Genomic DNA, 26,945 nt, shown 5'->3' on the forward strand with positions numbered 1-26,945 from the left:
TCACCTCTAACCTCTATTTCACTGTTTTGCAGGCGTGAAGCTCATTTGGAAGGACACATCTCTTAGTTCTAAACCTTTCACCATTGTTACCACTCTCTCTCCCTTTCTCACCTCCCCTGGATTTCAGATACACCACACCGCACACAATAAACTAGTGAGGTACCCCGTCTCCCATAAAAATACAAATTCATTGTTCTAGATAGATTTGGCTTTTTTTACCCCAAAATCTGTTGAAAACACTATTTTTAATTTTGGGGGATAAATCCTCACCAAAGTGAGGAGATTTTATCAAAATCAAAATAAAAATATAACAAGAACTGAAAGTCGGGCAGCCTAAAAGCTAGATGAACTAAAAGTCAGGCGCCTAAAAACAACCTTATGCAAAAGAGAAGCAACATGAGACCGATCAAGTAAAAGAATCCACCGCAACACCTAAATTGGCCAAATTATCTGTTGGTATTACAAGTTTCTTGTTATAAAAGTGTAGAATGAAGTAGGTGACAGTAGTTTTAAGTTACAGCTGCATGCCTAATCGCAATATCAAATAATGATTAAATATCAAATAATGCTTAAAGTAGTTGCCTAGGCCCGCCACAATTTATATTAACTCTTAAATTTATAAATAATTAAATTTTTAAAAGTTTGGATTTATATTAAAAAATCTTCATATAAATAAATAATATATGCACTTTTACAACACAGTCTTTAAATTTAAATTTTTCTAGAAAAATCTTCTGTATATCTTTTCTATTAAAAAATTTCCATATAAATAAATAATATACCTAATTTAATTGGACCCAGCACATCGCATATGCATAGAACACATTCCACAAAGCCATGCTATTCGGAAATTGACGAATGAAAAGTGAGGAGGCAGCAGTCAATGCTATTTGGGCTTGGCCCAAAATTGATTTATCAGGTTGACGTTTGCCAGGAATGAAGAACTGGAATATCACCGTCAAGCAAGCAACCTGTGGAGCAATACCATAGAATGCACAATCCAGCTTTGCAAGGTGACACTGGAGGCTTTTTGAAAAGTGCTTCACGCTCACTTGCACAGATTGAGCATCCCCTCTGGATATTGCCCTCTCTGATCGAGTCTGAGCACTCAAATTTCGGTCCTCAGATGGAGCTACAGCTTTCTCTCCAATAACCAACAATTTTCTAAACTCAGCACCTAGTGTGATCAGAGTTGTTGATATTTGTAAATGGAGATCCCTGTATTTGCAAATGGAGACATTTACCAAATCACCAACATGCTTCATCCAGTCTACGAAATTCTGCAGCTGATTCAAATCCGGAACCTGAACCAGAGTCGGAGGTAAATCTTGAGCCATGTCTAAAGCAGTCTGAAGTTCAAGTACTTGAGCCCTTGACAAAGGTTTTGAAATTGGAACATCTTGGATTACTGCAGACTTGTACCCCTTGGTTTCAAAGGTAAGGAAAGGCATTGCTTGAGTACAATTTGGAGGCAGCTTCTTCACCAATTTTATTTGGAGGCAATTGGCAGCGGATCCAGCTGCACCAATTTCAGAGCAAATACTGACACTACTTCAAACAGCACGCTGAAGAAGAGATATGTCTATGGCAAAGGCAATGCAGTCCTCAATTTGACTTGAGATGCGGTAATCACCAAAGAGAGTTTCCTTATGAAACTGGGCAACACATTGAATCCCTTCACCACTGAGAAGGTTGGGGAGGAAGTAAGCTTTCTCTCTCGTAAGGAAGAGGTGGCATACCTTCCCCATTTTGTCTAGGACAGGTAGGAATCTTTTTTCTAAGAGATTTACTCCATTCTCTGTGAGAAATGCTTTGAACTTCATCCCTCTGTCTCTAGCCTCACTTATCAGTAAAATAGTTGAAAGCGCTACAAGGAGAGAAAAGAAGAGTATTAAGATATATATAGACAAGAAAAACATTAGATGTCGATCTTACAAGCTAATACTTCAAACAGTATCCTAGAAAGCTAAAAACTGCAAAATGGCTTGAAATTTGAAAAGAACACATGCTTTTCCTCCTTAACTTGAGAAAATGTTTAATATAGTGCACCTTACAGAAACATTTAAACAATTAGAACTTTGCACAAAAACATTCAAGAAGACTAAACAAATCAGATGCAGTGTATTTCTCCAAGCACAAATGGCATTGCATTTTTTCCTCAACTGTAATATTTATTGATGAAAATCAGTACAGGTCCCTCATTTGTTATGGAAAGCTTTCTTGTAGTCTGACCGGTTAATTCACGGGTCTATAATCATCTTGCAAAGTTACAGGCATTTCTTTCGATTTAAAGTCTTTGCATCACCACCTCATCACACACCAAGCCAATATTCCGTCTACCTCTACAACAAAAAGTTTTAAGTAAACGATCCTAATGCATGCAGCCAAATAAAATGCAGTAAGAATATTCAACTTAAAACTCTGAAAGCCATCTTGGTGAATTGCCTCCTTAGGGGAAGTTCCATGCTTTACTATACTTGACAGGACTGAGCAAAAGCTTACATACAACAGATTTTGAAAATGATGATGCCAATAGATACTCATACAATCCATTGAAACTCCTAAGGTCCATTGTTCACAGAGGTTTACAGAGTTTTGGTCATCAAATAGCTCAGACCTTAATCCCAAACAAAAAACGAGTGAAAATTAGATCACCAGCAGCTAATTGTAAATTCTAACTTAACTCTTCATCTCCTTTGTAAACAGGAGACAAAATGGAGACACGCAAAATGAATAAGGAGAACATTTGAACTCAAATGAAATGAGGGCACGAAAGCAAACAAATGGCATGCGCAAACAAACCAAGCCTCAATCAAAAACTAATTAACCATTAAAAAAAAAAAAGTGGTCAGAGAATGAACTCCAAATTCGGGAGTGAAGCAAGAAGCTTTCATTATTTCAGAAGCTCCTGTACAAATTAATAAGTTATGCTCTTTGGAAACAAACCTAAATTCCAAGAGAAAGAGAACTCAAAAAATTTGCAATTATACGCAAAGGAAGTGAAGCACAGCATTCTATCACACGTACAAATTGTATAACAAGAGATCGACACATCGAATCAGAAGAACTCAATTCAAATTTGTCTCAAAAATCAAAATTAGAAGATTTCACATTTCGAGAGGAACAAGCGACAGGTCAGATGCAAAATTTTCAGCCACAACATGCCACAATTAACAGTTTATTTCCATGGATTTAGAGAGCTGACTGACCTTTTGGCTTTTGGAATTGAGAAGATCGCGGGCCAAAATGGAAGAGGGAAAGCGAAAGTGCGGGTTTTAATAGGGTATTGGATTAGCAAATTTAATTAGTTTGCGAGGGTAAAATAGGAAAGAGATATCACTATTAACTTTTTTTTTTATAAGAAAAAAGAATAATAAAGAATATTTTATTGTCATTTGCAGCCTGCAAATGACAATAAATCAAATACGTCATACAGAAGCTTAAAGCTGAATCTAAAAAATCTAGAGCTCTCAACTACAAAAATTACACTTGATGATCCTCTACAAGATGAAGCTTGTTCAATATCTTATCCAAAGTTTATAAAGTAACCTTGTAACGATCTTGAGATTGCCTGCCTTCCTCGACGACCTGCACGATGCGTTTGTACAAATCATCATACCTGTGCACCGGATTTTTAATATCAACGCCACTGCAGCTGTGATCAAGAACATAAGAGCGTTTAACATCTTTTCTCCATCGAGAAAGAATGTAGTGAGATGGGATCTCCTGCATGCCACTCTGGTTTAGAACACAAAGAATGTGTCTGGATAAATATCCTCTGAAATTGAACAACCCACAAACACAAAGCACCTCCAAGTCGGAGGCATTGTACAAAACATCGAAAGCCCTTGAATCTTTCTCGTTGCTACCAACCTCAAATTCTTCCTTCACTATGTATGTTATAGGTCCATCAGCACTGACATGTTTTGTGCTATAGCAAGAGTACATAGCCTCCACCTCCGTCTGAAACTTCCTTCACATTTCATTTGTGTACAGTTTTGAGAGTTGAAATTCATAGTCACATCTTGGTTTCTGGATACAACTTGAATTTCTTGAATCCATATCTGCCAAGGCTTCCGGTTGATAATTCGCCTGCAGTGCTTGATCATACTTGTGTAAGAATTCTTTCAAAGGAGTACGCTTATCAAGATATCCTTCAAAGTATGAAGTAGAAACCTCATTCTGCAGGAATGAAAACACTCCTGATAAAAATGCTTCCTTCAAATAAACAGGAGCCCACCTTTTACGATCTTCATATAAAGTTTGAATCCATCCGTGATCCTTTATTCCATGACGTTGAATCATGTCTTCCCAAGCTGCTTCAAATTCCTCAGGCCTGAGAGAGTGATAAATTGCTCTATGTAATGCACCTCTAATAGCTTCATATTCAAACAATCCTTGGAGTTTCTCTGGAATTTTTTGCAAGATGCATGACAATGAAAAGCAATGATAAGCTCTTGGGAAAACATCGCCAACAGCAATTTGCAAGATTCTACATTGGTCAGTGATGATTGTTTGTGGAGAGCGTCCTAACATACATGTAAGCCACACCCTAAACAACCATGTATATGATTCTATGGTCTCCCTGGCAAGTAAACCACAACCCAACAACACTGATTGTCCATGATGATTCACCCCAATGAATGAAACCAGTGGTACATCATATCTTTCAGTCAAGCACGTAGTATCAATTAAGACTACATCACCAAAGTACCTATATGCAACTCTTGACCTGGTATCAGTCCAGAACAGGTTTCTCAAGCATCCCTTTTCATTTAGATCCACTACATTAAAAAAGTTTGGATCTGTCAACTGCAAACGACAAAAGAAACTCTGGACAGCTTGTGCATCTCCTGGTTTAAGCTTCAATTGATTTGAGCTATTAACATTATTTCCAAATACTCCATTAACATCTACATTACCATTTCCCTCGGTATCGATGATAAGAGTTCGAAACAGTCTAATTTTTTGAACGTCTTCAGCACTATCTAATTGCAATGTTCTTTTGGTTCCAATACCTATGTGCTTATGTGACTTGTAAAACTTTCCGCTTCTTGGGCTTAACAAGTGGTTATGCTCAAGCTCGACTTCAATGATTCTCCACCTTTTGGTTTCCATCAACCTAAACTTTATCATTGCTGGACAGCCAGTTCTTGTTTCTGGTCTTGGGCGGTTTGCCTCGCTTTTCTTCTTGAAGCCTGCACTACTACAGCTCAGCTTTCCTCTATACTTTTCTCTACTCTTTCGGTACCATGTATTGCTAACTCTAACACCAAAACCCTGTTCCTTGGCATAGCAATTGTAAAAGTAATAAACATCATCATACGTCTCAAACTCCATTCCAACAGCAGGAGCCAATGGATTTTGGATTATCCCAGTTTGTCCAACATATTCAGTCATTGCACAATCTCCTACGACCTCAAAATCATCAGCATCATCATCACCTACTGGTTCAGTATTCAGAGAAACTTCATCCATCTACAATAGATGTTTAATGAAGTGAACTTTAAGGAGAAAAAGCAAAATCAGTTCAAGGAATGATAATATAACCATACAGTTACTTTCACAAAGCTGCGTATTTCATCAATACCTTAACAACATACAACTGCCTGAGAACGTATAGACATGTCATAGACGCTTGAATTAAGTATTGGTACAAATTCATGTGGGACACAATTTCAGTCACTAAACCCAATGCCTTTTTTTTTCACATCATACCAAGGAACGGATTAAACCCAATACCTTCTTTTACGCCATACCAAAGAACAGATTAAATCATCAATGAAAAATTAATCACATAATAATTTAACTAGACAAATAAAGAGCTCGAAACAGCACAAAACTTGAATATGATTATGATAATTGTTGAGTCATTGTATCTACAGCTTTCCTTCAACAAGAAGATTATGAACATAAACTACACACAAAAAATTTATTTTAAACTGACATAAATTTATTCAGTTACATTGAAACCCAAAAAAGGAAGCAGGAGCTGGAGAAAAACAACAGCAGAGAAACTTATTTCCAGAAGGTTTACGAAATAAGGAATTTATTAAGACACAAAATTTGAGGTCAACAATAAGAATTTGGTTCTCATTCTCTTTTTCTTCATTTTTCACTTATTGATGGAGTTACCATACAATCCTAAATGATAAAACCCCATCTCCATCTTTTTGAAATAGAGTTAAAGCAAAGCTTTTTAAGATGTTTTTCCCTAAAAGACTCAATAGTACAATGTTTTTCAATATTAAATACACAACTCAATCTTCCCCTAATTTACTCTAATAATCTCTTAACTAAGGAAGATTAAGCTCCACTTGTAAGCTAAAACAAGTTTCTTAAATCAAGCCCCAATGCTCTATGCTATTCAACAAGGCCTCATAAATGATAAAACTACCTCTACAAAGATACCCATTTTAATTTCGCAAACTAAAATCGAACTCCTGAAACGTAACGAGCATTAAAACAAACAAGTCCGAACAAGAACTGAAAAATGATACGTAAACCCGTTTCGACAAACAGTTTCCAATCAATGAGCAAAAAAGTTAATGGAAAACATGAAATTCAAACGAAACATACCTTAGGTTGATAAATTAGTAGCGCAAAAGAAATTTTAGCGAGATATGGGATCAGGGATTTTGCCACGGTGATGTTAATTGCGACATTCGGGTGACTCAGCAGCCTTCGAGGCTGAAACTTTGATTGACCAAAAGCTTCCCGTTCGTTGATTCTCTAATTGCAGAAACGAAACTGGCAGTGTACAGAAGACGTACGCTGATTTGATAATTCTGTGAAAATCATTGTTTTTTTTCAGATTTTTAATGTGTTCGATAAAATATCAAAATCTCAAAAACTTTTGTCTTTCATTTTGGGGGGGAAAAACCCATTGAGATCCTTATGTTTTTTCTTATATAATCTGGCTTAATAATTTGCAAAGTCTATTACTTAGCACCCATGCATGCTGCGTTCCAATTTACAAAATTGTACGTGAGTGCATCCAGCTAAAATTTGTAAAAAGAAAATAGCAATAACATGTTAAAAATGTGATTATTATGAAGAAATTTTAATTTAGTTAAATAGGTGACGATGGATAGGTATAAAATCTGAGATCTTTTATAAGGTTAATAAATATGTTGAGTTTGGATTAGTTCAATTTTGAAATAATAATATTCAAAATATCTCTTAAATCATTATAAACCTCAAATCTATTTTAATTTTATTTAAAAGATAAAAGAAAAATAGGTTATGTTGGTGATTTTTTATTATCTTTTTAATAAAAATGAAATAAATTGATGTTTATAATTATTTAAAGTATTTTAAAGACTGCCATTTTATGAGAGAAAAATATTTCACTTTTTTTTAGTGTGAAAGGCCGAAAAAGGACAAAGCAAGTTTCCCTAGTTTTTATTTATTTGAAATTGGTCATCTCATATACTTCACCCTTCAACACTATAATTTTTTTGGTTATAATTTTATTATTTTTTCTCTTTTACACATGCATGTGAATTACTTTTCTTTAAGCTCCTGAATATTTAAGATAAATCATGGAAGAGATGAGAGTATAACAAGATGACCAAAATATGTAACAAAAAAATTTTATAAGTGAAAAATATGTTAGAGACTTACAGTGGAAGTAAAACTCTGAGGTGATGTTTGATTTGAAGAAAATGGAGGAAATGAAAAGACTGGAATGTAGAGGAAAAGAGAGAAAAGGAGAGGAGAGGAGAGTGAAATTTTTTTCTAATGTTTGGTTTGTCACATAATTATACAAAGAAAGGAAATCTCTAATTTTTTATTTAGACAATTTTAACCTTAATAAGTATTAAGTTTTCAATATTTATCATGTGTATAATTAAAAAAAAAAGAAGTAAATGGTAGAAAGCGGTTTCTGATTCCGGCCACATCGCCCGCAATGGAAGGTACTTATCAGAACATCAAGAGCCAGCCATCATTCCCTAGCCATCACTGCTGTCGGAACACTGCCGGAAAGCTGCCGATTGAACCGCGAAAAGTCGTGGAAATCGCTGCCTCAAATCGGTGAGTTTCGCCCTTTTCTGGTCACGCCGTCGCCATGGCTTTGTCCATCAAGCCTGCCACTTCCATTTTCAACCATCCATAGCCACTATTAATTGCCAAATCACCGCCGATCAGCGGGATCTGTGGAAGTTAAAAAGTTTCTAAATTTTTTTAACTGGATTTGAACAACATACGACCATTTTTTTATCTCGATAACGACGTAGTAATGTTGATCGTTGGTCGGCAAGTCGTATGGTAGTGGCAGTGAGTAACACGCGCCAATCACATCGGCGGCGGCGGCGGCACTATCCGGCGACTGTTAAAATAATATTTTATATTTTCAGATTAAATAAATTTATTTTATTAAAATTTTTAAATCATTATTTAAATTTAATTAATTTAAAATTATCTATAATGTTGAATTGATAAAATAAATTTATAAATAATAATTATGTGATTACATTAAATAAGTTAAAAAGTTGAAGGGTTAGTTTTGGAAGATTTAGTTTCCAACACAAAGGGAATTTGAATTCTTCACTTCTTAGTGTGGAATTCAAATTCTATATTGTAATAGATATTAAATTTCAATAAAAATTAAATTCTTATAAGTTATGTCAAACCAAACAACGAAAATAAAAAAGAAATTTAAATTATTTTTCTTTCCTCCACCCTCTCCTTCCAACTAAATACATCCTGAAAATAGAGATATTGATTAATTTAGAAGAGATTCAAGCAAAAAATATTCCAAAAAAAAAAGCAATATGTCCCTTTGGAGGGCAAACTTGTCAGTTTCAAAAAAGTACATGCTTTGTATTGATAGTTGTAGGATATTTGTTTTGTCACTATGTATTAGTTGGAGAAGTCCAGCCTTGTGGAGAATGTTATGAAAGAGCAAAGGATATTCCTGATAGCTGATAGAGCTCTATCTGATTATGTATCCAGTGAATGGATGTGTTGTTGGAAGATATCTGAGTGCATTAGTTCATATGTGTCTGTCAATGTGCTTTTAATGATTTTTCCACCTGTTTGTTGTAAAAGATTATTGTAAATTGAAATGAACTTGATGTTTTAATATTTTCTTCCGTAAATTGAAATGAACTTGAATTAAATCTCGTTGAATTTAATATTATCTCCTTAGTGGAATTTCACCTAGTATGTATTCAGTTGTGTTGTCTATAATTTTGCATTCGAGTAAGTTTCACCTAAAACATTAGCATGAGTAGTGGCCCTTGAACCTTTGGTCAAAATTATTGTTATTATTTCTGACTAGATGTAAATTTTGTATTAAATCTCGTTAACACAATTCTTAATTAAAAGTATAGGTTAGTGTTGGTGCAAGATTTGCCACACCAAATTCTGCCTAGCTGTCAAAAGTGCAAAATAAATGAAGAGAAAGCACAAATACACGACTTGAATAAGGATACAACGAAACTTAAATTCAAGAGAAAATGATAGCTATATCCCAAGATTTGAAAAAGTAGTCATGTAGGTTTTTAAGATTTCAATAAGCGACTGAGATTCAAATAATATCCTTTAATTCTATTAATAAAAAACAAAGACTCAAATATTTTATGATAAATAAAAATATAATATTAAAATATATGTGATAATATACACATTTTAAATACTTTCAATCCAAAAAAATAGTTATGTTTTACAATCTATTAGACATATTTTATTAAATTAATATAAATTTTCTATAAAATAAGAATATAATATTAAAACAAATTCACAGAAATTTAAAGAATTTTGAATGTAAAATAATTTTAATATATTAATACGTGAGTTTTTTTATTAATATAAAAATTATTTAACTTTAAGATTTTTTAAAATCTTTACAATAAGTATAACTATATTATTTACATTTAAAAATATTTAAATATTATTAACCTACAATTATATTTGCATTTGTTAGAAATTTTTAAAGTCAAATATTTTGCACTTCTATATTATTAGAATTATTGCACACAAAGAAAGAAACATATACGTTTAGAAATTGTTTTCTTTTAAAATAGAGATGATGATTAGTATAAGGATCAAAAAAAGGATAAAGAATATTAATGATTAACGAAAACTCTATACAAATTGATTTTAGTAGGAAAAGAGTGAGATGAATGATTTCTTTTACAGTTAGAAAAATAGATGATGATTATTATAACGAAGAAGAAAAGATAAAGAATATTAATTATTAATGGAATCTCTATGCAAATTGATTTCAGTAGGAAAAAAAATGAGTTAAATGATTTAGAGTGCGTTTGGAATTGAGATTGGACAGCCATAGATTTTAAGTTACAACACTGAAGTGTTTGGTAAATACTAGCTGCTGCAGATTGAAAGTTATGTTGATATGATTTTTCACATGTATCATAGAAAATATATTACATCTTTAATAATTTTTTTAAAATTTGTATTTGCTATATATTGTTTTTTTTATATAGTTATAACTTTTTTTTTTTCCACAGCAGCTGTAGCTTAAAAGCTACAGCACCTCAATCTCAAACAAGTCCTTAGACATTCATAGTGTGTTTATTTTTTGGATTGGTGAATCAAAATTATTGACAACGCTAACTTCATCTTCACCGTTCGCAATCCAACAGCAGCAATTGTCGCCAATAATGATATCGCCGATGATGATGACAATAATAATAATAATAATAATAATAATAATAATAATAATAATAATAATTATTATTATTATTATTATTAATAATTAATATATTAATATATTAATGTTAATATTATTATTATTAAGATTAACAATAATTATTAGTAATACAATTTTTTGAATAAAAATAATCACAATAATTAAAATACAAATTAACAATTATGACAATAGTTAATTAATGTCTTTTTAGTAATTTGTAATAATCTAACTCATTTTAATTCTGATTATTACAGTTTAAGTAAATAAATTATTATGATTCCTATTCTCCTTTTCTATTTTAACTCACTTCGATTCCAGTCTATTCTGATTTTTGTTTAATAAACGCACCATTAGTGCTAAAGTAATATTTCATACATAGAAAAGTAAAAACTACACCTAAGGTTAAGGGAAAGGACTTCAAAACTCTCTTTTGATCATAATACATTTTGTACTAATTAACTTAAAGATTTTGAATCTAATATTTTATAATAAATAAAAATATATTCCTAAAATAAATATAATATCAATATTTAAAATATGTTTTAATATTTTACACATTTTATTATATTAAAGTAGATTTTATAATAAATACAAACGTCCTATTAAAATGAATATATAAAAAATTTAGAAAATTTAGAATATTATATAAAATAATTTTAATATAATGCGTGAGATATATTTTATTAATTTAAAATGTTATTTTACCTAAAAAATATGATAAATTAATAATTACATATTTGAAGTTATTTCAAATATTAAAAAAATTTAATATTATTAGTCTTTTAGATAGATTAAATTATTTTTTTTATAAGAGATAGATTAAATTATTTTAAAATGCCTTAATTATTTTTACTTTTAACGTTACCGGCCTTTCTTTTATTTTATTGCAAATTAATGCTAACAAGAAAAAGCTAGATCATATTCCACAAAAGCAAAAGTGACAAACACAACCAGCTGGAATCTTTTATAAAACTACAAATTAAAATGGATTTTTTTTTTGATAAATTACACATGAAAGTGGATTCTTTTGAATATAAGTGGAGTAGGCTCTTTTATTTTATTTTTGAATATTGTATAACGGGACTGTAGACTCTTTTATTAAACTACAAATTGTATAGTCTTTTTAAAATTGTTATAAATTAATGGCCCCCACAATCCTCAACAATTGTACCGATATTCACAAGTTGGTGGCCCCTACAATTCTGTTCCGATAATTTAACTGTGCAAGTGCTCATTCACAATCTTCCAGGTCATGCTCTCAATAATTGTTTTTTTTTCCTGCATTCCCTTTGGGAAATTTACGAAAATAATCATTAATATTTTATTATTTTTACAATTAACCGTCTTAATTTTTTTCTATCAACATTAGCCAAATACAAGTCTTTCTTCCCAAATTACCCTTCTTTACAGAACAAAACCAACATTGTTTCTCCCATATCGCCAAACCAAAAGCAGCTTTTTATTCTTAAATCATCAGCCAACGGCGACCGCAAAAGACAACGGTAAAAGTGATATCCGATCATAATCTATCCGGATCCAACACAAATCTACATCACTCAGTGGTATGAATTATTTTTTGAACTTACTGAACTCAGTCGGGTGAATCTGAGTCTGGCGACAGGCTGCCTGTCGCAGTAAAACTTGGTGCGACAGGCAACCTGTCGTACCAAACCTTGGTGCGACGGGCACCCTTGGAGATTTATTAAAAATGTATTATTTTAATAGGACTCAAATAATTTTTTTTTATAATTTCAGGCTTAATGGATTCAGTTGTACTTGAATTGTGTTACGATGGTTGGTGGGAGACATTAGAGAATGGCTGTATGGAGTACGTGAATGGTAAAAATCGAGCTTTTTTGGTTGGAAAAAATTACTTGTTTGATCAGTTATTGGCAAGAGTATACGAGGTATTAAAAATAAACCCTAATGACTATAGTATCACAATGAAGACAACTTTGAGGTCTAGTAACACATTATATCGTATATGTGCAATGCCCATGGATATATGTGATGATGAAATGGTGAGGGTTGTGTTGCATATGGCATCTGACGTAGCTAATTTTGGATGCATTCCTATATTCGTGACCACATCACCTCGACTTCCGAGCGAAGGTATTGAGCCACATGTCGATATAGAAACTTCGTTTAGAGCAAATATGTCTGGCCCCGATAATGATGAAGAGGTGTTGCCAAGGACAATATCGCTGCAGCAATATTACTCTCCAATCCACGACAATTATGATAACATTGATGATAATAGCGTTACGTTACAGGATGTTGGAGCAACGGTATTTCCAATAACAACGTCGTTGGAGCAACGATATTCTCCGTATCACAACAATGATTTTCGGGACAATGATGATTTTCATAATGAGACAGAGGAGGATAATGTTTGTGCAGAACCTTCTAATAATACGAGGCGGGGCACTCGTTTCAATAATGATGGTGATGATGGAGGAGTCGGTCATTCGAATGTTCCGTCGTTTCAGCATGAGGATGAGTGTGAAGACAATACTCCTGTGAATAACAGAGGCAATAGACCTATTCCTTCTATGGTTCGATCGAGAAGGAGAATTGACCCCCTTACAAGTCTTGCTCCAACTTTACCTTCGAACATGGTTGCTCCAAGCTTTGTTAGCAGTTGTGACTCAGATGATATCAGCGTGGGTAAGCTATTTGTTGAGAAGAATGAGCTTATATTACAACTACGCAAGGTGGCCTTTAGAGATAAGTTTGATTTCAAGATTGCACGGTCTACTACGACACGTTTCGAGGCTCACTGTTGTTCAGAATCATGTAAATGGCATATTCGAGCAACTAGAAGTTCGAACGAGCAAAATGTTCCTTGGGTGGTGAAGAGAATTGATAATGTACACACTTGTCATAATGAGGTATTGATTGATGGACGTCATCAAGTAAGGAGCCGGGTTGTCGGTCATATTATCGCAGAAAAATATATTCAAGATAAGAGGATTTATACTCCCAATGACATAAGAGCAGATATGCAACAGGAATACGGTGTTCAGTTAACATACCAGCAGGCATATAGGGCGAGAGAAGTTGGTCTTGAAATAGTTCACGGCAACCCTGCAGAGTCATACAACTTGCTCCCTAAATACTCTCACGTACTAACTACAACGAATGAGGGTACAGTCACTCACCTCGAGCAGGATGGAGATGGTAATTTCTTGTACTATTTTGTAGCACTCGGATATTCCATCAAGGGGTTTATGCAGTACATTCGGCCTGTCATTGCTGTAGATGGTACTCATCTAAAGAGATTATATCGTGGAAGCATGTTCGTGGCAACATGTCTTGATGGTAACAATCAATTGTATCCGTTAGCCATTGGGATCATGGATTCAGAAAATAATGATGCTTGGGAATGGTTTATGATGAAGTTACACGGAGTGATTGGTGATAGACCTGAGTTGGTAATTATCTCTGATCGATGCACTGCCATAAGGAGAGCCGTTCTTAAAGTATTTCACAATGCAACTCATGGCGTTTGTTTTTACCACGTCAAAGGTAACATTAAGTCACAATTTAGAATGTCCAAAGCTCTTTGGGATGAATTTGAGCATGCCTTTATTAATGCAGCAAAAGCATATGGCCACGAGGAATTTAAGAGACAACTTGAAGGGTTGTGGATGATCCACTCGGGTGCGGCTGATTACTTAGAAAATAATGTCGGCACGTGTAATTGGGCAAGGTCTCAGTTTCAAGGTAGGAGGTACAACATTCTTACCACCAACATCGCGGAGAGTGTTAATGCTTTCATGAGGGAACCTCGAAAATTTCCTGTTACTCATCTTGTTGATCACTTCAGGAAAACATTGCAGCAATTGTTTTATGATAGAAAAATTGTGGCTGAATCAATGACTACTCGGCTAACAACATGGGCGGATGAAATAGTCACTGAGAGGAGAACTATAGCTGAAAGAATGATAGTTCGGCCGGTGTCTCCGCATCGCTTTCAAGTTATAGGCGGTGGGCTTAAGGAAGGGTTGGTTGACTTGCAAAAGAGAACTTGCTCCTGCAGAGTGTTTCAGCTTGATCAGCATGTGTGTGCTCATGCAATTGCGGCGTGTCTAACACACCGGGTGGATTTTATTAACCTTTGCTCGGACTTTTACACTACAGAATCGTTGGCGATGGCTTATGCACAACCAGTGGAGCCAGTTGGTGATGTGGCTGATTGGGAAGTTCCAGATGAAATTCAGGAGATGCAGGTATACCCACCAGTTGAGGCACCACTACCTGGCCGTCGTAAAGAGCTCAGAATACCCTCGACTGGCGAGGACGTTGACCGGCGGACTGTAAGATGCGGCCGGTGTCATGAACTAGGCCATAATCGTAAGCGATGTAAGAATCCTATTGCGTCGACTCGAAGTTAGTTGTATTTTGTGTGTTATTCGTTGGTTAAAACTATTATTGTTTTTGTGTTACATTGGTTAAAACTGTTATTGTTTTTTGTATTTCGTTGGTTAAAACTGTTATTGTTTTTTGTGTATTGTACACTTATATTCATAAAACTTTATTTTATTTTAAAGTTCAAAATGTGAGGCATTAAAATTATATAAACTTAAGTGCGGAAATTAAAAAAAATGCAAATTTCAACATTGAAATTACTACATAGGTCTACAATATAATATCGTCATTAAATATATCAACCGCAATCTTCTTTCTAAAGTACTCGACATGACTAGCGTTAAACTCCAATCTAAGCCCGAACATTAAATACATCGTAACCATCAATACAAAAACACTGCAATCGCTAGTTCCGGGCTCTTGTTGTGGTGCGCTCTTAACTGCGATAACTTTCCACGGGTCTTCACTCCGCAACTCAGGTCGGATATTGTAGAAGCCAACATATTCCAACCATCGAGGGAATATAACTTCAAGTGGCTTGAATTTCAACTTGTACTTTTTGTCGTCGCGAAATGTGAGTAATGAGTCATAAATCCAGACTTTATTTTTCCGAAAGTCAACTCGTGCTAGTACCCAATGCGCGCCGTCCAAGTTAACAGGGATGAGTAACTGCATATAAAAATTAAAAAAACATGTTCGTTATATATGAAATTGAAATACAACAAAGAAAAAGCAACAACTCGAATATTTTCATTATAGAGCATGTGAAATGTAATAAAATACACACCATATCGACATCCGTCATTAATTTTGACATTGTGTGCTGTCGCCCACAAAGATAACTATTCAAGCGGTCGTCGAATACCATTGAATCAACTGCACAATTCCTGTTATTCCATAACTGATTCAAGAACACCTAGTACATAGATAACCAAGAAATGCATAAATTAATAAAACTTAAAGGCAATAATTAAACAAATTAAATAGTATTTATAAGTTTTGTCGGCACGTTACCCAAAAAAATGTGTCAGTATGTGTGACACGTTGGAGTAAGGCATTTGGATACTGCCGTTGTTTCTCGCTAATCAAGCGGAGATACTCGTGAATATGCTGTAGAGAAACAAAAATATTACGATTTAAAAAAAAATTATACACAAATCCACAACAGTATACACCACGAGGAAAATATAAATACCTCATCGCCTAGCCATCCCATCGAAGCTGTCCCCAAAATTATTTGAAAGAATGACCGCAGGTGCTGGACTCTCCGGCGGACTCTGCTATCACCAGTGAACCATCGATCAAACTCAGCAAACAAACTAGAGTCCTCCAATCCTCTCAGTGGATTTACATCCACACTCGTACTCATGTCAATCGCATGCTCCATCATTTGGGGTCGAGGTAACCTCCGGACGTTCTGTCCACGCCTGACCGGAGGAATCATGTAAGGACTGTTATAAACATACGACGGTATGTACGCGCGGCCGAACTTACTAACGCCCGGAGGCACCTCTGTGAACACCTGCATGCTCTCCCCACTAACATCCCCGTATAAACTATAAAATGACGTGGGCGTAGACAAATTTTCATTGCCCACGTCAGTATACACTCCATAGTCATCCGGGGCCTGTACATTCGCCAAAAAGAACATATTAAATAATTATCAAATTAAAAGTTAAACGAACATAATTATTTAATTTAAATTAGCTTACCGCATACGAGCGTGCAGTGGGAGAATCCTTATTTGGATGTTTAGAAAATGTGTCGATGAAGCCAACAACGGTTTCTTTAAAATCTTTTAATTCTGACTTTATTTCATACACATTACGATCAATCTTATCCAGCCGTCGTCGTACGTAATCATTAAACTGCTTTGTCCTCGACTATTACAAAAGAAAAAAATAAAACTTTAGAATAACAATAAAAAAATAATAATTTATAAAGGAAAAATATCGTATATTATTTATAACCTCAGAATCCCGTGCGTCATCAGAGTTGTCTGTTTGCTGCTGGTGGTCATCAACAGCCACCTCATCCTCAAAAGTGTCAAGACGCTGCTCTGGTATTGGGTTTAGTATGTCGTCATGATCATCATGCTCGTCCGATTGTCTTGTAACCGACGGCATCGCGTTGATTGAGGGTTGGTGCTGTATAAAGTATCATTTAAAATTACTAAATGAAAAGTCAAAAATTTCGATAAAAAAATTTTTAGTACTTACAGTATACCGACCTTATGAATCCAATCTGGAATGCTTGGCAAGTAATCCTTCACAGAGAGTCAATATTTTCTGCTACTCTCTTTTGAATTTGGCTCAAGAGTTTGTAAAATGTCCGTCTGCCATAAATTCAATTGAAAAATTTAAGTAAGTATACCCAACTTAAATTTAGTAAAGTTAAAAAATAAGTAATACATATTACTTACAAGACGAGATTCGTCGTTGAAGAACGAATAAACCTCCGCAAAGTTGATTCTCGAAGACGTCATGGGCTTCCATTGCAGAATGCGGGGAATCTTACTCTTCGTTTTGACGACCCATGTTGATGGCAACCCTCCGATTGCTTCGTAAATCCAAGCCTACAACAAACCAAAGTGAAAAATCAAATAAAACAACTATCAAATATTTAATACTATAAAACTTATTAATAAACAAAAAAAAGCACCTGCACCCCAGACGTAAAGCCGTAAAGATTATATTTTTCAATATTATGATCTGAATTTTTCAACCGAGTCTTCTTAAATTTCTCGTCTTTCTCGAACAGTGCATTGTCAAGACTCTCGTAAATCATTTCCCACGACAATAGACCCCATGGCGCTTTCGGAAGTACTGTATATCATCAACTTGGTCAAGCCAATCGAAATTAATTTGACAGTGATTTTTTCTTGCATTTAGTACTCTGTCCGCAAAATAAAACAGCGCAATCTTTAATGCGTCCATATCGTCCATTTCCTCGAAATTCAACTCCTTAAATACTGCATCAAATTGCTTCACATTAATCTTACGATGCACACCACCAAAATACGTATTCCGTAGCCTCTGCTCCATTTCATCATTTTTTTCATTGGTATCAACACCAAATGAAAGTCCAGTAACCAAGCACCATTCGATAATTGACAAGCGAATCAAATGCTTACCAATTTGAAACCATAACTGATCCTCACAGCTATCTTCTTCATGGGCCACTTGCCGCAGTAAACGATTGTGCAAAATTACCCCACTAAATGGAAAACTTCGGCACTCCAAGAAATGCCCAAATATATCCTTTTTGAACATACTCAACTGCCGCTTTGTTAATTTTTCCTCGATGGCTTTTACGACCGAAGATAACATACACATGCTCGAAATTCGACCAGGAAAGTGATCAGCATAACGAAAATACATCTTGCCTACTTCAATATCCGGTGATTCTGATTTCGCCATGTATCTGTAATATTTATAAAATTATTACATTACATTTACAAAATTATTACCAAACTCTAATTTTTTGGTGCGACAGGCGCCTGTCGCTCCAAAAAACTGCCTGTCGCACCACAGCTGGTGCTCCAAAATCGAAAACAATACTCCCAAACACTACCAACTACCACAAACATCATCACCACCACTATTAATCTCAAGCTATAACTATTATTATTCTAAAATCTCATTTTAAATTAATGAAAATAAGAAAAATGACTAACCTAGGTTTTGTTGAAGGTTGTAGATCGTAGATCGGATGCCGGTGAGAGATGGAGCCGCCGCCGACGAGGGTTGATGTCGCCGCCGATGATGGGAGTTGGATCGGTTTGGGAGAGATGAGTGAAAAAGGGAGTGTTGGGGAAGAGATGAGGGATGGGTATTTTGGTCTCAAATGTTGTTTTATGGCTAATGTTGATAGAAATATTTTTGGGGGGTTAAGATGAAAAAAAACAAATTTGTTTTGGTTATTACTGTAAATTTCCCATTCCCTTTCATGCTCTTAATAATTGAAGAGCATACTTTTCATTTTCAAATGTGGAGCCGCATCTAATGTCGCTAATTTAATTTGGGATTAAATTAGGGGACCATTATATTGCAGTGTGTACTAATTTTTGTGTTTATCTAAACTCCTTAAGTTTAAGACATATTATGGCATAAATAAGAATATAACAATAACAAAAGAGATGCCGGAGCAGATCAGCAGGGTTTGAATATGACCTTTGGCGGTTGCTTTTTTTTTGTGATTTTTTTCATTTTTTCCTTCCTGTCATTTTATCATTTATTTGGCTCTGTTTCTATTGCGGGTGTTACTGCATGCTTACTGTTGCTTGACAAAGTTTGCTAGCTTTTTGTTTGCAGTGCTGCTATTCACCCCGAGTCAAGCTCCGAAAATTTATTAAACAACGCCGTTTCGATAGTAACAATTTTTTTCTTTTCCCTTTGTCTGTCTCTTTCATCTGCTGTTTCTCTATCACTTTTCATTTTTTATTTCCTTACTTCCCAGCTGCCCCTAAATTGTTATTCTAGCAATATACTTTCTCATCTTTGAATTTTCATCCTTGAGTACTCCCACAGCCGTAATTTCATCATTATAGACTTCACTTGGAATGCTGTATTTTTTCGATTCTTAAGCTACTTCAATTACATCTCCCAGTATAGGATCCTCATCTTCCTTTATTTCTTCATCTTATGAGGTAACAAATGGATTTCACAACTCATCTACTTTTAAGCAATTACATATTATACCTTGAATGATTCAACTGTTCCGACAGTTAAAGATTTTATGCTCAACCTGCAGTGCTACGAACATTGTCCATGAAAGATGAGTTTCAGCATATAAAATGAAATATAGATGTTTAATCTAAAATAACCCTTCACTGCCAAGAAACCTAGGTCACAAAATTCACAGATAATGATAAAGAGCTAAAAAATTTGAAAAACTCTACAGATCACACATCAAGCAAGATATCATGTTTTTTTCCCTCATTCGGTGGTGATTGATTCGCTTTTTGATGATGGATATGGTATAAAAGTTTTGACCCAATTTCAAGCAAACACAAATAGAAACACAAATAGAAACACAAACACAATCAGGACTAGAGTTGTGGGCGATTATCTTAGGTGTACAAGTGAAACGGTGGTGGCTGTCGATGGTGGTAGTGGGGTGGTTGGGTATGCGTGATGGCTAGATTTTAGGACAATAATGGTTGGAGTTGACCTCGATCAACGAAGGAAAGTGACAACAATTTTGACATCAAACGGTGCATTTTTTAGCTTAGTAAAATGGAGCCGTTTCGAATTTGGGGTTTAATCCGGGGTTTGACTCGGCGCAAGTATCATTTTCCTTTTGTTTATTAAATTTTTTATGGTCACAAAGTATTACTCGTTCTATTTGAGAGTGATGTGAATCAATTTTTCAATTTTATATTTTGTGGTCAATGTGAATTTAATTTCATTTGTCTCCTGCAATTATGAAAAAATTGCAGTCATAATATGGAAAAGTACACCGGCAAAAACTTTGTAAAAGCTTCGGAGTGATACGGGGAATTTACTTACTACTGAGGACAATTGGTGGCAAAGCTATTCCATTCATTTTATGTCCATCCATCTATTTAGCTATTGAAGATTAGTGGTCCATTTGTAAATTTCAGATTGTCTCTCTCTCTCTCTCCCACTTGAAATAACAATATTTAATATATCTCTTAAATTATTATAAATTTTAATTTACTCTCGATTTAAAATGGAGCATGTCGATAAAAAATTTTTCTTCTTAATAAAATTGACGTAAGTTGTGTGTTACAGTAGTTTGAAGTTTGAAATATTTTAAAGATTATTATTCTATAAGGGAGTAATATGAAATGATATTTACTTTTCATGTGTGAAATGAAAAAGGACGAAGCAAGTGTCCCTGCTTTTATTTTATTTCAAGGAGGAGTCATCTCACATACTTTAGCTCTTAACATTACATTTTTTCTGGTTACATTTTTTATTTATTTATTTTTTTTTTTTTACACATGCGTGTGGGTTGCTTTTCTGTAAGCTCCTTAATATATATTTAAGACAAATCATGGAAGAGATGGGATTATATCAAGATGATCAAAGCATGTAAAAAAAGAAAAAAGAAAAAAAAAAATTAAGAAGTAAGACACTGAAAATGGAGAAGAGATGGAAGCAAAAGATATTCCAAAACAAAGCAATCTATCCCCTTTCGAGGGCAGACTTATCAGGTTTAAAAAAGTACATGCTTTGGATTGGTAGTTGCAATCAAGGGAAAATAAATAGGATCCAATGAAATTTAAATCTCGGAGAAAATAAATAATCATGCAGATTTTCAAGATTTTAATAAGGGATACTAATATCTTATTTTGATTAATAACATTCTTTTATTGTGTTAACTCAAAAAAAATATTATAATGCTTTACAATAAATACAAATGTCCTATTAAATGAATATATAAAAAATTTAGAAAATTTAGAATATTATATAAAATAATTTTAATATAATGCGTGAGATATATTTTATTAATTTAAAATGTCATTTTACCTAAAAAATATGATAAATTAATAATTACATATTTGAAGTTATTTCAAATATTACTTAATTGTTTTTACTTTAAACATTACCGGCCTTTCTTTTATTTTATTGCAAATTAATGCTAACAAGAAAAAGCTAGATCATATTCCACAAAAGCAAAAGTGACAAACACAACCAGCTGGAATCTTTTATAAAACTACAAATTAAAATGGAGTTTTTTTAAAAAAATTGTTATAAATTGGTGGCCCCTACAATCCTCAATAATTGCACCGATATTCACAAGTTGGTGGCCCCTACAATTCTGTTCCGATAATAATTGTTTTTATTTTTCTGCATTCCCTTTCATGCTCTTAATAATTGAAGAGCATACTTTTCAAATGTGGAGCCACAGCTAATGTCGCTAATTTAATTTGGGATTAAATTAGGGGACCATTATATTACAGTGTGCACTAATTTTTGTGTTTATCTAAACTCCTTAAATTTAAGATATATTATGGCATAAATAAGAATATAACAATAACAAAAGAGTAAAAAAGTGTAGAGAAGATCTTGCAGAAATATAAATAATATCTATTTTAAAATAATTTTTAATATTTTATGATCCATTAGATATATTTATTATATTAAAGTAAATTTTATAATAAATAAAAACATACTATTAAAATGAATATATAGAAAATTTAGAGTATTTTAAATATTATATAAAAAATTTTTAATAAAATATGTGAGATATTCATATTTTATTAATTTAAAATACCATTTAACCTAAAGATTTATTTATGATAAATTAATAATTATATTTTTGAAATTACTTCAAATATTAAAAAATTAATATTACTAATCTGTTAGATAGATTAAATTATATATATTATTTTCTATTTATTAAAAAATTAAAATTATTTTTAATTACTATTCAAAAAATATAATGATAAAAAAAAATCTTAACATCTTTATTAAAAATTTAAAAATTTACATGATCAATTCTCTAAATATTTAGGGTATATGTGAACCACGGTGGAGAAGCTTTATTTAATATTATTGATTTAAATAATATGTCAATTAAAAATGTACAGAGAAGGAAATTTCGGTGGGTATTTTAGTCTTTTCAGCAATTATCATGATCAGATCAGCCTTTAGCCTTGAAACGTCGGTCAAAAAAGTTTTAAAATGCTTAATTGTTTTTCACTTTTAATGTTGGTGGCCTTGAAATTGCTTATATTTTATTAAAAATTAATGCTAACAAGAAAAAGCTAGGTCATATTCCACAAAATCAAAAGTGACAAAACAACCAGCTGGTTTCTTTTACTAAACTACAAATTAAAATAGATTTTTTCGATAAATTATAAATTAAAATGGATTCTTTTGAATACAAGTGAGACAGACGATTAGGCTCTTTTTATTAAAGGCAACTAAAAACTAGTCAAGAATCGAATAGTCTTTTTCAAATTCTTGTTTTATTATTTTTCAAAACTAGTTTTTGGTAATTACAATCGGGTCATTAATCATTATTCAAAGTTACTGTTATCTTCGGGGGCAGTGGGTAAAAGATAATTACTAACTGTTTTTCCTTCAAAAGTTACCGGCTCATGTTTGCAAGTGTGAATGTGCGATGCTCTTTTCTTAAAGGCAATTACAGTGGGGCCCGAATCAGACGTGCCTAAATCTTTTTAAAATTTTTGCCGTATAACGAACAGAGGTCATTACTAAATTTTCTCTTCCACAGCCTACAGCAGCTTCAGTTTATCAAACTCCATCAATTTTCTTTCTTAACAAAATTCCAAAGATGTGTAGCATTTTTCAGATCACATGCGATGGTGCTCTTTTCAATCGTTGCTTGGATTGCTTTCTTGGAAAAGCAGCATACATACGTAACCTCCAAGATAATCTTGTAGCCTTGGAGACTGAACTGGGAAGACTAATCGCAGCAAAGAACGATGTGATGATGAGGGTTGTCAATGCTGAACGGCAACAAATGAGAAGGCTGGACGGAGTGCAAGTGTGGGTTTCGAGGGTGGATTCTGTTAAAACTGGAGCCGACGAACTTATCACAGACGGCTCTGAAGAAATTGGCAAATTATGTGTTGGAGGCTACTGTTCCAAGAACTGCAGGTCAAGCTACAAATTCGGAAAACAAGTGGCTAGAAAGCTACGACATGTGGAGACTTTAATCGCCGAGGGAGTTTTTGAGGCGGTGGCTACTGAGGTGGTGCCCGAGAGAGCTCCGGAACCTGTAGCAGATAAAAGACCCATTGAGCCAACAATAGTAGGCTTGCAATCACAACTTGAACAAGTCTGGAGATGTCTTGCAGAAGAATCAGCGGGAATCATTGGCTTATATGGTATGGGCGGTGTTGGTAAAACCACACTATTGACCCGTATCAACAATAAATTTCTTGAGAATCAAAACAACTTTGATTGTGTGATTTGGGTCGTAGTTTCAAAAGAGCTGCGGCTTGAAAAAATTCAAGAAGATATTGGGAAGAAGATAGGTCTGTTTGATGATTCATGGAAGAATAAAAGTTTTGAAGAGAAAGCTGTGGACATCCTGCGGAGATTAGGAGAGAAGAGATTTGTATTGTTGTTAGATGATATATGGGAGCGGGTTGATTTAACAGAAGTGGGCGTTCCACTTCCCAGCCCACAAAATACTACATCAAAAGTCGTATTCACGACCCGTTTCATTGATGTTTGTGGTAGCATGGAAAGTCATAGGAAGTTTAAAGTGGCATGCTTATCAGAAGAGGATGCTTGGGAGCTGTTTCGAGAAAAAGTAGGGCAAGAAACTCTTGAGAGTGATCATGAGATCGTTGAGCTAGCCCAAACTGTGGCCAAAGAGTGTGATGGTTTGCCACTCGCACTTATTACTATTGGTCGAGCTATGGCCTACAGAAAGAAAGCGGAGCAGTGGAGACGTGCAATTGAAGAGTTAAGGAGATCAGCTTCAGAGTTTGCAGGTTTGGGAAAAGAGGTGTATCCTCTTTTAAAATTCAGCTATGATAGTTTGCAGAATGATACGGTTAGATCTTGTTTCTTGTACTGTTGTTTATATCCTGAAGATTATGGCATTCTTAAATGGGACTTGATTGATTGTTGGTTTGGCGAGGGATTTTTTGGGGAATCTGACAGGTCTGGTGCAGAAAACCAAGGATATGACATTTTGGACACTCTTGTTCGTGCATGTTTATTAGAAGAGGTGGAAGATGATAAAGTAAAAATGCATGACGTTGTTCGTGATATGGCTATATGGATAACCAGTGAAATTGAGAAGGAGAAGAGAAACTTTTTGGTTTGTGCAGGTGCGGGACTAAAGGAGGCACCGGATGTTAAAAGATGGGAAAATGTGAGAAGATTGTCATTGATGCAAAACCAAATTGAAACACTGTCAGAGGTTCCTACATGCCCTCATCTCCTCACTTTATTTCTTAACTTTAATAAGGTGGAGATGATTGCGGATGGCTTCTTCCAATTTATGCCTTCTCTCAAAGTTTTGAAGATGTCACATTGCAGTAAATTTGCTTTGAAATTACCTGTTGGGATGTCAGAGTTGGGTTCATCACTAGAACTTCTCGATATTTCACATACCTATATACAAGAGTTACCAGAAGAGTTAAAGTTGTTGGTAAATCTGAAATGTTTGAATCTGAGGGGGACAGGCCAGTTAAATAAAATTCCACGGCAACTAATATCAAAATTTTCAAGGTTACGTGTGTTGAGAATGTTGGGTACTGGCCCGTTCAGTTTTGATGAAGCACCAGAAGACAGCGTTTTATTTGGTGGGGGTGAAGTTTTGATACAGGAATTGCTCGGTTTGAAATATTTAGAGGTATTGGAGTTGACCTTGGGAAGTTATCATGCTCTTCAAATTCTTTTGAGCTCAAATAAGTTAAAAAGTTGTATTCGATCTCTTTTCCTCTGGTTGGCCGGAGATGCAACGTCGATTGTTGATGCTACGGCTTTCGCAGATCTAAACCACCTCAATGAATTATGGATTTATAGAGGTTTTGAGTTGGAAGAATTGAAGATTGATTATACGGAGATAGTACGAAAAAGGCGGGAACCTTTTGTTTTCCGCAGCCTTCACCATGTTACCATATATAGTTGCACTAAATTGAAAGATTCGACATTCCTCGTTTTTGCTCCAAACCTCAAGTCTCTTACGCTATTCGATTGCGGTGCTATGGAAGAAATAATCAGCGTCGGAAAAATTGCTGAGACTCCTGAGATGATGGGACATATAAGCCCTTTTGAAAATCTCCAAATGCTTCATCTATCATATTTGCCAATTTTGAAGAGCATCTACTGGAAGCCATTGCCTTTCACTCATCTGAAAGAAATGGAGGTAAGTGGGTGTAATCAGCTTGAAAAGCATCCACTCGATTCCAACAGTGCAAAAGAGCGTAAAGTTGTTATTCGTGGAGACACACAGTGGTGGAACCGACTTCAATGGGAGGATGAAGCCACTCAAATTGCTTTTCGTTCCTGTTTCCAACCTCATTCCTGAGTGAATTTGATTTGTGGTGAGTGCGTTTGTCTTTTAAAAGAAGAATTTAAAAGAAATTTATTCTTGTCGTTTTCTTCTCTGTTTTTATTTCAGTTTCTTTCTCTCTCTCTCTTTTTGTCTTTTGCAAATCACAATTAAATGTTGAATTAATGGAATTAATGCTTCATAAATTTGCCGGCACTGCCATTACTTTTTTTTTGGGGGGTCGAATTGATGCTCTGGTTTTTTACTTTTTGTTGTCAAATTTTGCCTTTTTTTTTACAAATTGATGCTTTATTTATATCTTCTTAGCGATTTAATTTCCTGTCAAAAGACGAGCGAGAAGAACATATGACGTAAACCAATTGATACTTTATTTATGTGCATTGTATGTAATAAATATTAAGTATACTTTATTTTGCCCTGTCTTCTGCAAGTCATAATTAAATGTTGAATTATATGGAATTAATGCTTTATAAATCTGCCTGCGCTGGCTTTTTTTTTTTTTTTTTTTTTGTGGGTGGTCGAATTGATGCTCTGGTTTTCGACTTTTTGTTGTCAAAATTTTCTCTGTTTTTTCAAAGTGATGCTTTATTTATATCTTCTTCGTGAAAAGTGATTTAATTTCCTGCCAAAAGACGAACGAGAAGAACATTAGAGTCAAACTAATGCTCACATAAATTTCCCGTAAGAATATATATATAATTAGACTGGAATGCACACCTCTAGATTGAACAGAATTAAAGCTGAGAAAATATTGAGTATAGTAGCCCTCTTTACAGAAAATGACGTGAAAGTTAATTTAGAAAGATATATTCTTGATTAATCCATTTTCTGAAATTTTTTATTTTGTATGGTCAATTATACCTTCATACTAAAAATTTCTGATGTTATGGGGTTGTTGGATGTGTTTTGGATATTTGCAGCTAAGTTTGAGTTTATATCT

General features: G+C 34.1%; 3 protein-coding genes across 35 annotated transcripts in view; 1 reads left to right on the plus strand and 2 right to left on the minus strand.

Annotated features, from left to right (window-relative positions):
* LOC102608225 (probable disease resistance protein At5g63020) overlaps positions 1–26,945 on the plus strand; it is a 136,177-nt gene that overhangs the window by 55,639 nt on the left and 53,593 nt on the right. For 6 of the 28 annotated variants that reach the window (XR_008056628.1, XR_008056629.1, XR_008056627.1 and 3 more), the window contains exon 1: positions 23,192–26,036. The exons of 3 other annotated variants lie outside the window; for them this stretch is intronic. Coding sequence is in view for 21 of the 25 variants with exons in the window: in XM_052444815.1 (XP_052300775.1) it covers positions 23,303–26,020 (2,718 nt within the window). In the remaining 4 variants the exon portion in view is untranslated. Of the gene's footprint in view, positions 1–23,146; positions 26,037–26,945 lie in introns of those variants that run through there. 19 more of the 28 variants (XM_052444799.1, XM_052444808.1, XM_052444794.1 and 16 more) reach the window with 16 other exon arrangements.
* Positions 649–26,945, minus strand: part of LOC102608019 (uncharacterized) — a 41,670-nt gene continuing 15,373 nt past the window's right edge. For all 5 annotated transcript variants that reach the window (XM_052444856.1, XM_052444857.1, XM_052444859.1 and 2 more), the window contains one exon: positions 649–1,363. In XM_052444856.1, coding sequence (XP_052300816.1) covers positions 783–1,363 — 581 coding nt within the window. In that variant the 3' untranslated portion in view covers positions 649–782. The remainder of the gene's footprint in view (positions 1,364–26,945) is intronic.
* LOC102611514 (protein FAR1-RELATED SEQUENCE 6-like) lies at positions 1,363–6,966 on the minus strand. Of its 2 annotated transcripts, XM_052444852.1 has the most exons (3): positions 6,580–6,822; positions 3,550–5,478; positions 1,363–1,867 (listed from the first exon to the last, which is right to left on the minus strand). In XM_052444852.1, the coding sequence occupies exon 2, from the start codon at positions 5,476–5,478 to the stop codon at positions 3,976–3,978; it is 1,503 nt and encodes a 500-aa protein (XP_052300812.1). In that variant the 5' UTR covers positions 6,580–6,822; the 3' UTR covers positions 1,363–1,867; positions 3,550–3,975. The 2 variants fall into 2 exon arrangements, with proteins under 2 accessions (XP_052300812.1, XP_052300811.1); XM_052444851.1 differs by lacking the exon at positions 1,363–1,867 and having other exon boundaries at positions 3,337–5,504; positions 6,580–6,966.

This window comes from Citrus sinensis, chromosome 7 (assembly GCF_022201045.2).
Source record: "Citrus sinensis cultivar Valencia sweet orange chromosome 7, DVS_A1.0, whole genome shotgun sequence".
In the NCBI taxonomy this organism is placed as follows: Eukaryota; Viridiplantae; Streptophyta; class Magnoliopsida; order Sapindales; family Rutaceae; genus Citrus; species Citrus sinensis.

Excerpts from the sequence above, each read along its gene's own strand:
- LOC102611514 (XM_052444852.1), bottom strand. The coding sequence starts at position 5,478 with ATGGATGAAGTTTCTCTGAATACTGAACCAGTAGGTGATGATGATGCT.